The sequence below is a fragment of the Eptesicus fuscus genome, chromosome 1 (assembly GCF_027574615.1).
Source record: "Eptesicus fuscus isolate TK198812 chromosome 1, DD_ASM_mEF_20220401, whole genome shotgun sequence".
NCBI classification, from domain to species: Eukaryota; Metazoa; Chordata; class Mammalia; order Chiroptera; family Vespertilionidae; genus Eptesicus; species Eptesicus fuscus.
This window is the reverse complement of record NC_072473.1, coordinates 8404265-8417406: the sequence shown is the minus strand read 5'-3', so window position 1 is coordinate 8417406 and position 13142 is coordinate 8404265. Positions and strand designations below refer to the sequence as shown.

Genomic DNA, 13142 nt, shown 5'->3' with positions numbered 1-13142 from the left:
GTTCCCTCTCATCCTGGATGTTTCTATCTCTTTCTCCCTCTTCCTTCATCTCTGAAAACAATAAAAATATATTTTTTAAAAAAACTCTCTGCCACCACCCTTCCCAATACTTCAAACACTTTTCTGATGAGATCAGTGGTGATAGTAACTAATGTGATTTTGTTATTTAGAACAAAGTGTGCCAATATTTGGAAGATCAACACAATTCCATAAACCAGTATTTCCCAAATAACTACAGGATGATGTTACAAAATGGTGCATGAGAAAAAACACCCAATCAAAATGCAAAACAGACCAATAGATTTTAATGTAACAGTACAAAAAGTTCCATATGGTTTCAGATCCAACACTGGCAACTAACCTTCAAGAACGACTACTTAGAAAAAGAAAAAAAACAAAACTACTACTTGCTGAGTTACAGGGTAGTATCAAAGAATTTCCACATTACCTAAAAAGACTATTAAAAATATTCTTCCCTGCCGAAACCGCTTTGGCTCAGTGGATAGAGCGTCGGCCTGCGGACTGGAAGGTCCCAGGTTCGATTCCGGTCAAGGGCATGTACCTCAGTTGCAGGCACATCCCCAGTAGGGGGTGTGCAGGAGGCAGCTGGTCGATGTATCTCTCTCATCGACGTTTCTAGCTCTCTATCCCTCTCCCTTCCTCCCTGTAAAAATCAATAAAATATATTTTAAAAAAAATATTCTTCCCTGTTCCAACTACATGTGTGAGGCCAGACTGTCTTCATGTACTTCAACTAACATGGCATACTGCCATAAATTGAATGCAGAAGTAGATGTGATAATTCAGCTGTCTCCTATTAAATCATTCATTAAAGAAATCTGTAAAAACTTAACACAATGCCACTCTTCTCACCAACTTTTATTTCAGAAAATCAGTTACTTTCCATTTTAAAAAGCCATTTCTTATGTTAATTGTGGAAGGCAACTCGGACATAGCCCCTAAAGGATCCCACTGATCCTCCTGGGGTTCAAAGCCTTGCATAATCCCCTCCCTTGACTGTGGGCTGGACCTAGTAACTGGCTTTTAAAGAATTTGCCCTAGCCTGTTTGGCTCAGTGGATAGTGTGTCAGCCTGCTGACAGAAGGGTCCCAGGTTTGATTCCAGGCAAGGGCACATACCCAGGTGGCAGGCTCGATCCCGTGTGGGGCATACGGGAGGCAGCCAATCAATGATTCTTTCTCATCACTGATGTTTCTATCTCTCTCTCCCCCTCTCCCTCTTTGAAATTAATAAAAATATATTTTTTAAAAATTTTAAAAAAGAAGAGTGCCATTTCCTTCTTGCTCAACTATACCTAACAATTTGGCATCTTTCCCCCTTTTGGTTATGTGATTAGTGTACCAACCAGTATAATTCACCTTGGGTAGTGAGGGAGAATTGGTATACATCAATAATTTGTTTTCATTTAGCAAAAATTAGTACTACTTTTACCTACCATCAATTTTTGCTCCCTTTCAACAAGGAACACATTTTTATTTGCTATCCTCAAGAAATGTGTTAAACCCTGGCTGGTGTGACTCAGTTGGTTGTGCATCTTCCAGTGCACAGAGAGGTTGCAGATTCCATTCCCAGTCAGGACACATGCCAGGTTGCGGGCTTGATCCCCAGTAGGGGGCGTGCAGGAGGCAGCCGATGAATGGTTCTCTCATTGATGTTTCTCCCTCACCTCTCCCCTCACTCTAAAAAAATAAAAAGTAAATCAATCATATATAGGAATATGTTTTTATTTTTATATATTTCTTTATTGATTTCAGAGAGAAAGGGAGGAGAGAGATAGAAACATCAATGATGAGAGAGAATCCTTGATAGGCTGCCTCCTGCATACCCCCTACTGGGGATCAAGCCCTCAACTCAGGCATGTGCCCTTGGCCGGAATCGAACCTGGGACCCTTCAGTTCGAAGGCCGACGTTCTATCCACTGAGCCAAGCCGGCCAGGGCAGGAATCTGTTTTTTAAAAAAGAAATGTGTTACAAGAGCACAGGCCACATGCAATATGGGTAAAAGCTGCCATTGAATATATCACTCACTACCTCCTGTGTGGCCACGGGAGATCAACCTCTCAATTTCCTTATCTCTAAACTAGGGGTATACAGTATCTACTTTCTAGAGTTGTAAGATTAGATATAATTAATATAAATTGCTAGAGTGCAGCAGAACTGTTACAGTAACATCTGAATAAGGATGCATTTGCAAACTATGCAAAATGCCTACATTCTCACTTTTATTATGGCCAACATGTCAATCCAAAAATCCTTCAAGAAAGTGCTTCTAAGCTACTGGCACATCTTCCTTGCCAAACCATTCTATTTTGACCTTTCTGAGAGTAAGGAAAGAAGAAAAACGAGCCCTAGCTGGTTTGGCTCAGTGGATAGAGCTTCAGCCTGCGGACTGAAGGGTCCCAAGTTCGATTCCGGTCAATGGCACATGCCTGGGTTGCGGGCTTGTTCCCCAGTAGGAGGTTTGCAGGAAGCAGCCGATCAATGATTCTCTTCATTAGTGTTTTTATCTTTCTCTCCCTCTCCCTTCCTCTCTGAAATCAATAAAAATATATTTTTTAAAAAAAGAAAAACGAAAAAGTGGTGGTTTAAAATTATTACTCATGGCCCTAGCTGGTTTGGTTCAGTGGACAGATCATCAGCCTTCGTACTGAAGGGTACAGGGTTTGATTCCAGCCAAGGGCACATGGCTGGGTTGTGAGCTCCATCCCCATTAGGGGGCATGCAGAAGACAGTGGATCGATGATTCTCTCATCATTGGTTTCTCTCTCCCTCACTCTCCTTTCCTCTCTGAAATCAATAAAAAAAACATATATGTGTATATACACTGAGTGGCCAGATTATTATAATCTCTGAACACATAATTTGGCCGTGTGTGTGTGTGTGTGTGTGTGTGTGTGTGTGTGTGTATTAGAGGCCCGGTGCATGAATTCGTGTATGGGCAGGGTCCGGCCAGCCTGGCCACGGAGAGGGGACATGGGCAGTTGGCCGGCCTCCCTACTGATCGAACTCCTGGTCGAGGGGACAATTTGCATATTAGCCTTTGCGTTCAGATATAATAATCAGGCCACTCAGTGTATATACACTAGGCACAGTGCACAAAATTCCTGCACTGGGGGGTGGGGAGGTCCCCTCAACCTAGCCTGCGCCCTCTCGCAGTCCAGGACCCCTTGGGTAATGTCCAACTGACGGCTTAGGCCCACTCCCCACGGCAGTTGGACATCCTTAGCGCTGCCACGAAGGCGGGAGAGGCTCCCACCACCGCCGCTGAGCTCACCAGCCGTGAGCGGCACTCCCCCTGTGGGAGTGCACTGACCACCAGGAGGCAGCTCCTGCGTTGAGCATCTGCCCCACCCCACCCACTGTGGTCAGTGCATGTCATAGTGACCAGCCGTTCCACCGTTCGGTCAATTTACATATTAGCCTTTTATTATATATGATGATTATTATATATGATGATGATTACTCATGGCAGATTACACAGTGGAAAATGGGAGATAATGGGGGTCATTCTGGGACATTTTAGAAATGTAACATAGAATGCAAATCAACACCCCGAGCAATAAATGCTAATGATAGCACAGGAGGACAACACTCATCATTTTATATATCTTTTTCACTCAAGTAATAAATTTAAGTAGTTATAGTACCAAGAGAATTTCAACTAAGAAATAAACTCAATCATAAAACTATACTCTCAATAGGGTGAAGGCCTGGGGCAGTGTAGGGCGTGCAGGAGGATAGAAGAGGTCAATGGGGGCGGGGGAGGGGGGGAGGGAGACACATATGTAATACTTTCAACAATAGAGATTTAAATAAAAAATTCTCCCTCCCTCTCCCCCCCCCCCCTCAGGGTTCAAACCCTTAAAGGATCACCTGACCTATTTTTATGTTTCTCTGAAAATGCTTGGGAAAAAATTAAACGTCGCTAATTCTCAATGCTGATGAATACTATATTAAATTCATATACTACTTTAAACATTTTAAGTACTGTCACATACTAAGAAGTTACTAATAATCAGGTTAGAACCCAATAAGAAGGAATTGGGGGGGGGGAGGGACAGGAAGAGGCAAAGGGATTTCTTTGGAATATGAGGTTAAAACTTACTAGGAAAGCCCTGGCCGGTTTGGCTCAGTGGATAGAGCGTCGGCATGCGGACTGAAGGGTCCCGGGTTTGATTCCGGTCAAGGGCACATGCCTGGGTCTCAGGTTCGATCCCCACTAGGGGGCATGCAGGAGGTAGCTGATCCATGATTCTCTCATCAATGATGTTTCTATCTCTCTCCCTCTCCCTTCCTCTCTGATATAAATAAAAACATTAAAAAAAAAAAAGAAAGAAAGAAAACTTACTAGGAAAGCAGCAACTGTCCATGCAGTACAATGCATCAATTACACTATCAATTACATCATACATACCACCTCTAGGCCAACATCACCAACTCTGAGCTATGTTATTTAAGCAAATTTTTTGTGGGTCCCCCACCCCCGAGCTTATCTAAATATCTGGGGAGAAAACACCTACTCTGCAGAAGTGAGGAGATATTAGAATGCACACACTTTTAAAGTGCCTAGCACAGTGCAGTAAAACAGTGAGGTCTCGAATTTCTTCCCTTTGAAACACAAATCTCTGAAAGTGTAAAATCTGAACAGCATATCTATTGAAAAGAAATGTATTATAATGGATCCTTCCTTAAACAATCACACGCACCCTGTGTTATGGCATCTGGATTTGATTTATGCATCCCTAAATGAGACTTCTCCAGTCAAAATCAATATAAATGACACGCAGAATAACATATAAAACACCTTCAAGTCACATGATAAGAAAATTTGGCATATTCTTGTCTAAAACCATAGTAATACAGGAGTGTGCTGTAGCTGGTCTGTTGTCATTACTGCTTTGCCTATTAGGTTCACGTGAAAATGAAATTTACCACAGCTGGATGACAGAATTAGACAACAATGTTGTAAATAAAAGATCACTTTGAATCTTATTATTTCCTCTCCTGCCAAAAGAGTGGAAATTCATCAAGACCACAATTGGGAAGAAAAACATGATAATAAAATGGTTGCTTCCTACCCCACCCATACTCTTGCCCCACCCTGAACTGATTTCTCCTCTAATCTATCACAGAGAGTCTGGGAAGGAAGAATACAAAGGTTGGAAGATGAGAAATGAATAACAGCAAGAGAAATGAATCTTTTATATGTTCTCCCTTTCAAACCAAGTAAAACTCTACCTGTCTGGCTCTGTGCTGAATGCATCACATCAACTCTTATTCTTCACAACAATCCTATGTGGTAGGTATTGGCATCTCCCCGCCCCCTTCACAGATGATGCAACTAAGGCTTGGAAAGATTGAGAAACTTGCCCAAGGTTATACAGCTAGTAAGTGGCAGAGCGCCAAGAGTCCTGATTCCAAAATCCATACTATTTACCCACCACTACACTACTTATTACTGTGGTATAGATGAAAGGGTATTTATTGGGTTCCAGACTCAGCTTCACCCCTCAGGCAAAATCACTTAACCTTGCTGAGCAGTTTGTCATCTGCAAATGAGAACAAAGACAGATGCCCAGCTTTCTCTAAAGCATCAAAGTGATGCTGAAAGAGTTAATGTGTGTGCAAATATGCCGTAAAAACTATAGGGCACTATGTAAAAGATTTTGTTAATTTGAGCCTCAGTTCCATATTATCTTTATCCTTCCAAGTGGTTTACTGATTGAAAAGTAAGTTTAACAATAGTTAAATCATTTTTAACATTCCCAAGCAAAAACCTAGTAAAAAAAAAAAAAATCAACCTTAGACATTCTGGAAAGGCCAAACTATAGACAGTAGAAATATTAGTGGCTGCCAGTGATTTGGGAGAAGGGAGGGGGGCACATAGAGGACAATGAAACTACTCTGTATGATACTGTAATGGTGGATACATGTGTCAAAACTCAGAATGTACACCACCAATGAATGCTCAATTTTTCTGTAAACCTAAAACTGCTAAAAAAAATTAAGTCTATTAATTTTTTAGGAATTCATCCTTATAAAAAAAATTCTGCCCTACCTGGTTTGGCTCAGTGGACAGAGCTTCAGCCTGCGGACTGGGGGGGTCACAGGTTCTATTCCGGTCAAGGGCACATGCCCAAGTTGTGGGCACGATCTCCAGTGGGCGGTAAGCTGGAGGCAGCCGATAGATGATTCCCTCTCATCACTGATGTTTCTATCTCTCTCCCTCTCCCTTCCTCTCTGAAATTAATAAAAATATACGAAAAAAAATTCTACCTAAGGGATTTAGGAAGTAATATGAATGAGCTTGGTGTTCTAAAACATGCCTGAAATACTTGACAATGTACATCCCATCTTTTCAGACCAAAGTTGTCCAGTAGAACTTGAAATGTACTATAATATTAACTTTAGAAGAAAATAGTTACTGCAAGAGACCATTCATCAAATGGATGTAGTTTTGAAACGCCACAATTATCCTAGCACAGTGGTCGGCAAACTCATTAGTCAATAGAGCGGCAAACCGCGGCTCTCGAGCCGCAGTTTGCCGACCACTGTCCTAGCAGATCAAGAGTCACTACATAGATGGTTAAAACACCAGGAACCAATAAAGCCCATCTCCAATTCTTTCTCACTTTAAGTCCCATAATGTAACCAAAGCAGGTCACTTTTCTTTTTTGGTTTGTTAATAGAATCTTTTTTTTTATTCAGAAAAAAAGTTTTTTTTCCAACCACACACAGGAGGGGTATGAGTAGGGGGAGGTGTCTTCCATCCAGCCCTGGCCCCTAGTCTATGTGGTTTTGGCAGCAATAAGGGGTTATAGGATAATGGCCCAAAAAATTAAAATGGTATATATGGGTCACTTTTCTTTTAATCCCTTCAATATTTTCAAAATAACCCAATTAGTTAAATATCACTTCTGCTTCTTGAAAAATAGGGCAGAGGTCAAGTTAGAATTACAAATATTTTTCAAATCAGTAACCTGAGAAAATAAAAAATTAAGGGTCATAAGGAATTAACTTAAGAGTTACTTTTGAAAAAAAAAAGTGACTTTTGAAGACATGATATTCACTGATTTTTTTAATTAAAATTCAAAAACTAAAAAAATAAAATAAAATTCAAAAACTCATATTTAACCATGTATTTCAATTTCATTTCATAGTCAATAAGAAATAAAAAGGAAAAAAGATGCCCAGAAAAGCATGAGTATCCCTAGCTGGTTTGGCTCAGTGGATAGAGCGTTGGCCTGCAGACTGAAGGGTCCCAGGTTCAATTCAGATCAAGGGCACATGCCTGGGTTGCAGGCTCGATCCCCAGTAGGAGGCTTACAGGAGGCAGCTGATCAATGATTCTCCCTCTTCCTCTCTGAAATCAAAAATATATATATTAAAAAAAAAAAAAAAAGCATGAGCAAAGAAGAAAGGTACATGAAATAAGTAAACAAAAATGAGACAGTACAGACACAAATGACTAATATCCAGCTGTTAACCTGAGGGCTGTCTCAAAGAGTCATTACCTCTTATCCTGGTGGCTTAAAATGCTAGTTGATTAAACTTCAGTTCCTAATCCAGACTTTCTATCCTTACCCCAGTGGCATAAAAGGGAACTTATGTCCTCAATTGCAGTGGCTTTTTATCAGAGTCCTCCCCTGGGAGACCTATGAAATCAAACACTGAGATTGGCTCTCCACCCTCAGGGAAAAAGTGAAGTGTCCAAAGTGACAGTATTCAGTCCCTGGAGTACATTCGGTTCACAGCTTCTTTTTCAGTCCTGCAAGGACTGGATCTTTCTTTTAGAGTACAAAGAGAGGGAGAGAAAGAGAGGTAATTGAGAAGTAGTAAAACCCTCATGCAGAGACGTGAAAATACCTGACTTTAGAAAAAGGTCTCCAAAAGCTAATTCTTGACACACCAAACCTTTTTTCTCCTTCTTCAAGTTCATGAATCACACTAGAAAAACATGGTTTCATAATTTCACACAGGAGGGATTCCTAAGAATACTCAAATGTATAATTAAGCACAGCTAACTCTTGAACAACAACACGGGTTTGAACTGTGCAGGTCCACTTATACACGGATTTTTTTCTTTTTTTTCAATAAATACCTGTACTGTTTTCCATCCCGGGTTGGGAGTCCATGGATGCGGAGGGCCGACTGTATGCATTGATCTTCGCCATTATATATAGGGGACTTGAGCATCCGCAGGATTTTGGTATCTGCGGGGTCCTGGAATCAAGCCCCCTCGATACCGAGGGACAACTGTGTAGTTAAGTGTTGGGGTAGTCAAAAGTTATGCAGGGGGAAGGTGCCCCTAACCCCACCCCCACATTGTTTAAGGTTCAGCTGGAGTATTAAATAGTCCTGAGTGACCAAGCCGGACTTCCAATGTTTCAAGATGTTTTTAACTGTAAGAAACGAGACAGGGGGTTTCCACCTTTCCAGCCCCTTTCCCTGCCGTTCTCCATTCCTGGGCCCTGAAAGCTCTGTTTGCCATTCGTTGTGCAATCATTTTCGAACTCCACCCACTGACTCCAGAACAAGTGGAATTCTCCCACTCCGAAGGTCTCAATTTTCCTGTATCCAGGGAGACATTGAAAACTCCTTGACGTGAGTTAAGTAAGGCAAGAGGAACGGTCCAGCCTCTTTCCCAGATTGAGACCAAAGGACAGGGGCCAGAAGGCACTCAAGTTTACGTTCACCAAAAAGGAAAAGACATTTTAAAACTAAAGGAAAGAGGGCAAAAGAAAAAATATAGCGGGGGGGGGACGGGACTGGATTAGGAAGACCAGCTATCACGCAATGCTGCTCCCAACTCTGCGGGACCCAGGTTCCCCAGCATCGCCTCCCTGTCGCCGGGCCCACGTGCACCCATGCCCGTGGTGCTCAGAGACGACCCCGGAGCCTGGGTCCCGAGACCACCGAACAGCCCCCCTCTGTCCCCGCAACGCCCGCCCGCGTAGTGTCGGGGAGCGCAGAGGGGCGGGGAATGGGGGCGCAGCGCAGACCCGGCTCCCGCGCGGTTATCTTACTGCGCAACAGCCTCGTCCGCGCCTCCCCGACGCACCCCGCAGCGCTCCCTGCGCACCTGCCTCGCCAGAGGAGGGCGAACTGGGGCCCCAAGCAGCGCCCCCCACCCCGAGGGCGGCACCCAGTGCAGGGAGCGAGGGGAACACGCGGAGGGGACTGCGAGAGCGCACACCTGGCGCCCGCGGCCCACAGGCGCCGGCCGCACGTGGCTGTCACACCTGGCGCGCCCCCGCCTCCCAGCCCGGCCCCTTCCCACCAGGCTGCACCCCCTGCCCTCCCTCGTCACCTCCGCCGTGTGCCCCCCAATTTCAATCTTCGCCCCCTCCCATCCCATCCATCTCGGTGGCATCCCGCCCCCCCAACACCTGCTTCCACAGTCGTCACCCCCGCGAGGGAAGAGAGCCGGATGTCCGTCCCGTGGCTAAACGTAACTGGGGAGCGTGAAGAGGTGGACCCCGAAAAAAGCTAGCCCGAGCATTCCCCCAGCCCAGAACAACGCGGGCGCCCCCAGACTGACCTTCTGCCTCGGGCTGCGTCGCCGTCCGCCCCGACCGGCCTCAGTCGCCTCCTCAGCGCCGCCGCCTCTTCCCCGCGCTGCCTCTTCTACCCGCGTCGCCATGAGGTGACGGCAGCAGCGAAACTAGCGGCTCGACCGGGGACACGGAACCTCGTAGGGCCTCGCACTCCGCCCCTGAACCTCCAGGGCCAATCGCCGTATTCCGTGTTCCCCACGTGACCGGAGGGGGTTGGCCCCCGAGGGGACGGAGCGGGATGGGGGTGGGGAGCATTGAGGCAGGGGCTGGGCTTCTGCAGGGCCGAAGGGCGAACGCAGGCCTTGTGAGTCTGCGCGGACGGAGACAAGGACTCTGAAGCGGACTACAAGACCCAGCAGGCTATTCGGCTACAGCTCGCAAGCCCGGATCGGGATTGGGTCGTGATGCGGCGTCCTAAAACAAGGAAGTAGCCACCGTGCTGCGCGTGCAGCCTACTGGGAATTGTAGTTTTCTGGGGGGCGATGTACCGGTACCGGAAAGCTCTCTTTATTATCCTGCAGGAAAAGTTTACAAATAGCCCAGGGTTTGGGAGGGAGCGGGAGCGGGGACGCAATGTTGTGTTTTTGTTTTTGTTGCTCTTCTTCGGAATTGAGCCCGACTGATGTTAGGTTAAGGGGAAATACGTCGTGACTTTCAAGGCAGGAGAGATGCAATGGCTTTCAGAATTTGAGGTTTCTGGCTAGGACACCTGCCCAAGTCTGGCTGCTCCACCAGAGCTCTCAGAACCCAGTACCTGTCCTGAGCTCCTGCGGGGTGGGGACTGCGTCCTAGTCACCTTGACTAACCAGCCCTGGCTTTTAGCATTGTTCTCCGCACTTAGTTGGCATTTAGTACATGTTGAATGTATCCTTTTTCTGTTACTGAATTTTTTAAACAAACTCGGATTGATGAATCGATTTTTTTTTTTTTATTTACACGATTGGAGCGGAGTGGAGTTTTCTTCAGAAATACTACGTATTTCCATCTGATGGAACCAGATCTCCAATAACGGAGCTTCTGCAAGTCACGGACCGTCATAAAATCCTGACAGTCTCAAATAATTCATTAAAATTTGTGTAAATACCATACCATTTTTGTATTAGAGTTGAATACAAAACAGTGGTAGCAGACGCCAAAAATTTAATAACATGCATTAGAATAAATTTCAATATTGGGGAAACTCCAGCTATTAATTTTAATTATTTCTGTAAATCTGAGGGAAGTAGCATTATTTTATTTAAAGGGCAGAATACCTCAATCCAGTTTTGGATGTCAAGACTAAAGCAATAGATAATGAACCCATACCCAGACTCTATATAAAGCTGATGGCCTCGGGCACCATGCTTCATCTTAAAGACAAAAGTCCCAGCAAGATGCAGAATCTATCAGCAATGCAGCTTCTAACGTGTCTAGGGAATTGAGTGTCAAAATGCACTGTAGTTAAATTGTGATACAATAGAACACTATACAGCTACTAAAAATGATAAATGCATTTTAAATTGACCTAGAAAAATATGTATAGCATAATGAGCTTTAAAAAATCCCATTTATATAGAATTGCCTGTGTGGGTATAAAGAGATGTTTAGAAGTATATTGACCAAAATGTTAACAGTGTTTTCCCCTAGGTGGTGAAATTTGGGAGTATTTTTACTTCATGATTTTCTCTATTGTTTGAGTATAACTATGCATGGAACAACAAAAAAAAACCCACTAGTTATCTTTATTAAGAAAACAAAAGAACTCTGCAAGTGACCTCAAGTCTTACGATAAATGAAAAATATTTAATTATATTTATTTATACACATTTCTATTTCAAAGGGGTTTGAGTGGCTTTTAAATATATACACAATATGCCATTACCTATGTGTGTGGTGTGTACATATATAGATATATAGAGAGCATGTCATTCATTCAGAGAGGCGGGGCGGGGGGTGGTGAGAAAGAAGAAAGTGGAAGTGAAAGTAGGATAGGGAAAATAAAATGAAGTCACGGGTGAATTGAATGTATAAAGCACATGCCTTGAGGTCTTGTACACAGCTAGAGGTGAACCAAATTTTTTTTAAAATATATTTTATTGATCTTTCACAGAGAGGAAGAGAGAGGGATAGAGAGCCAGAAACATCGACCAGCCGCCTCTTGCACAACCCCCACTGGGGATGTGCCCGCAACCAAGGTACATGCCCCTGACCGGAATCGAACCCGGGACCCTTCAGTCCGCAGGCCGACGCTCCATCCACTGAGCCAAACCGGCTTCGGCTAGAAGTGAACCAAATTTTTATTTTGAGCTTCTCGACAGCTGAGAAAAGAGGCAAACACTATTTTCAAGATGATTCACAACATCACAAAATAAAAACAAACTGGTCTGGTTGCTCAAGAGAAACATAGCTGTTACTGCTCCTGCGAGAAATACGAATTTTAGAGATTTGTTTCTTATAAAAATCTTCAATGGAGAGGATGGTGCTTTTAAACTCTGCCCGCAAGTTCTTTGATGCACCTCCCTTCAAAAGCTGGAGTCTGATTCCTCCCTTCTTGAATGTGGGTGGGCCGGGCTTCGTGATTGGCTAGTAAGGAATACACAGCAGAACTGCTGTGTAGCTAGCTCCCAACACTGTTAAGAGAAAGAATAGATTCTGCCTAGCTCTCTAGGTCTTGGGTTACTCTCTTCTTCCTTGGGTCAGACTAACCTGATTTTTGATAAACCCATTCTTTGTTTAGATTTTTATCTTAAATACCTCAAAGAGGTTACTGTCAAGGCTTTGCCCAACATCCCCCCCGCACCCCCCCCCTCCACACACACACCTAAAGCACTTTGCTATCTCTGCTGGAATTCATTGTCAGGGTAGTATTTTAGATTTTCAAGGGCTATCAAGTCTTTTAAGAGGACGCATTCTCTTTGCATTAATTATTCTCACTTTTGCTCAAGGAATTATTGACTCCATTACCAACTGTGCCTGAAAGGAAAGTGAAGGTCACAGAGAAAGCAGCTCCACTTTGGGTAGGAAGTATTCTCCCCAGGCTCCCTGAGGGCTAGGAATAGAACCTGAATATGGGCCCATTTATTCAGATGTTTATTAATGTGCCCTGAGCCTGAGGCACAAAACAGTTCTGAACAGTCAACTCAGTGATGTCCCCAATTCTATCATTTTGGCAGGTGGACTCACCACTATTACAGAAGCAAGATTCTGTTGGCCTTATAGCCCATATCAGGAAACTTGGAACCTCAGAGTTCATAGCTGGACACAGGACCATTTAGAAGTTGAGCCTATAATGTTATTCCTTAAGGAAGAGGCTTCAGACCCGCTAGGTTCTTCTGTTTTTTGTTTTGTTTTGTTTTTAGGTTCTCATACCCTGTCAGTACAAGAGTGAGGAGAGTCTCACAGATTTTAAACAATACACAGATGATGAATATCACCGATTTCACCAATATGAGCCCATTTCTAACAAGTTCCTCATTTCACCAATGAAAACTCATTTCCAAACTTCATTTTGCTACTTAGCAAAGTGTCTGGTGTTGATTGAGCTATGGCTAACAGAAGCATTTATAGTAGCTGGAATATGGACTC

General features: G+C 43.9%; 1 protein-coding gene across 5 annotated transcripts in view; it reads right to left on the bottom strand.

The window, feature by feature from the left end:
- The window catches only part of TXLNG (taxilin gamma), a 47494-nt gene extending 37777 nt beyond the window's left edge, over positions 1 to 9717 (bottom strand). The window contains exons 1-2 of one of the 5 annotated variants that reach the window (XM_054720578.1): positions 9563 to 9628; positions 8123 to 8277 (exon numbers count right to left, since the gene is read on the bottom strand). In XM_054720578.1, coding sequence (XP_054576553.1) covers positions 8123 to 8182 — 60 coding nt within the window. In that variant the 5' untranslated portion in view covers positions 8183 to 8277; positions 9563 to 9628. Of the gene's footprint in view, positions 1 to 8122; positions 8278 to 9562 lie in introns of all 5 variants that reach the window. The other 4 variants (XM_028130310.2, XM_028130311.2, XM_028130308.2 and 1 more) reach the window with 4 other exon arrangements.
- Between the last annotated feature and the right edge of the window lie 3425 nt (positions 9718 to 13142).